Source organism: Bison bison, unplaced genomic scaffold, assembly GCF_000754665.1.
Source record: "Bison bison bison isolate TAMUID 2011002044 unplaced genomic scaffold, Bison_UMD1.0 scf7180017853454, whole genome shotgun sequence".
NCBI classification, from domain to species: domain Eukaryota; kingdom Metazoa; phylum Chordata; class Mammalia; order Artiodactyla; family Bovidae; genus Bison; species Bison bison.
In genome coordinates this window covers 9022-9560 of record NW_011484027.1, presented here as the reverse complement: position 1 = coordinate 9560, position 539 = coordinate 9022, and the positions used below count along the sequence as shown (strand labels likewise).

The 539-nt window shown below is 72.4% G+C and overlaps 1 protein-coding gene across 1 annotated transcript in view; it reads right to left on the bottom strand.

Moving 5' to 3' along the window:
- Positions 1 to 539, bottom strand: part of LOC104999177 (lymphocyte-specific protein 1-like) — a 14295-nt gene that overhangs the window by 9329 nt on the left and 4427 nt on the right. The window contains exon 3 of the mRNA XM_010854687.1: positions 165 to 496. Within this exon, the coding sequence (XP_010852989.1) occupies positions 165 to 496 (332 nt within the window). The remainder of the gene's footprint in view (positions 1 to 164; positions 497 to 539) is intronic.

Below are 539 nucleotides of genomic sequence, written 5' to 3'. Positions count from 1 at the left end.
GAGGGGAACCGAGGCCTGGAGGGTGGTCCTGGCCAGAGGGCCACAGCAGGACCAGGGCCCCGCCAGGCAGCCAGCTCTGGGTGTGGGGGCCACTTGCAGGAGCACAAGGGGTGACTGAGTGATGGTGGGGGGTGGTCTTAGTGAGAGCTCGGGCTCTTAGGGACCTCGGGGTGGGGGGGACCGGAGATGGCCCGGGGAGGGGGCCAGGGCCCCAAGCATGGAGCTTCCAAGCCCATCTGGGCCCTGGCCACGGCCAAGGGCCTGGAGCCCGGCTCAGAGCCCCCTGAGGCGGGTGGGGGCGAGGCCCCCTTCCCCCGCCGGCCCCGGTTCAGCGTCTGTGCATCTGGAAAGCTTGTCCCCCAGGCCGCCTCGAACATCTGGAAATACCTGCTCCCCTCCGTGGGAACAGAGCGCGCCGCCCCCAGGGAGGAAGGGGCCCGGGGGCGCGGGGCCTCCCTGACGTCAGCGGGCTGCACACGTGCTGATCGGGCCGCAGCTGGTCTGGACGGGCCGGGGCCCTGGGAGCCCGGAGTGAGCCC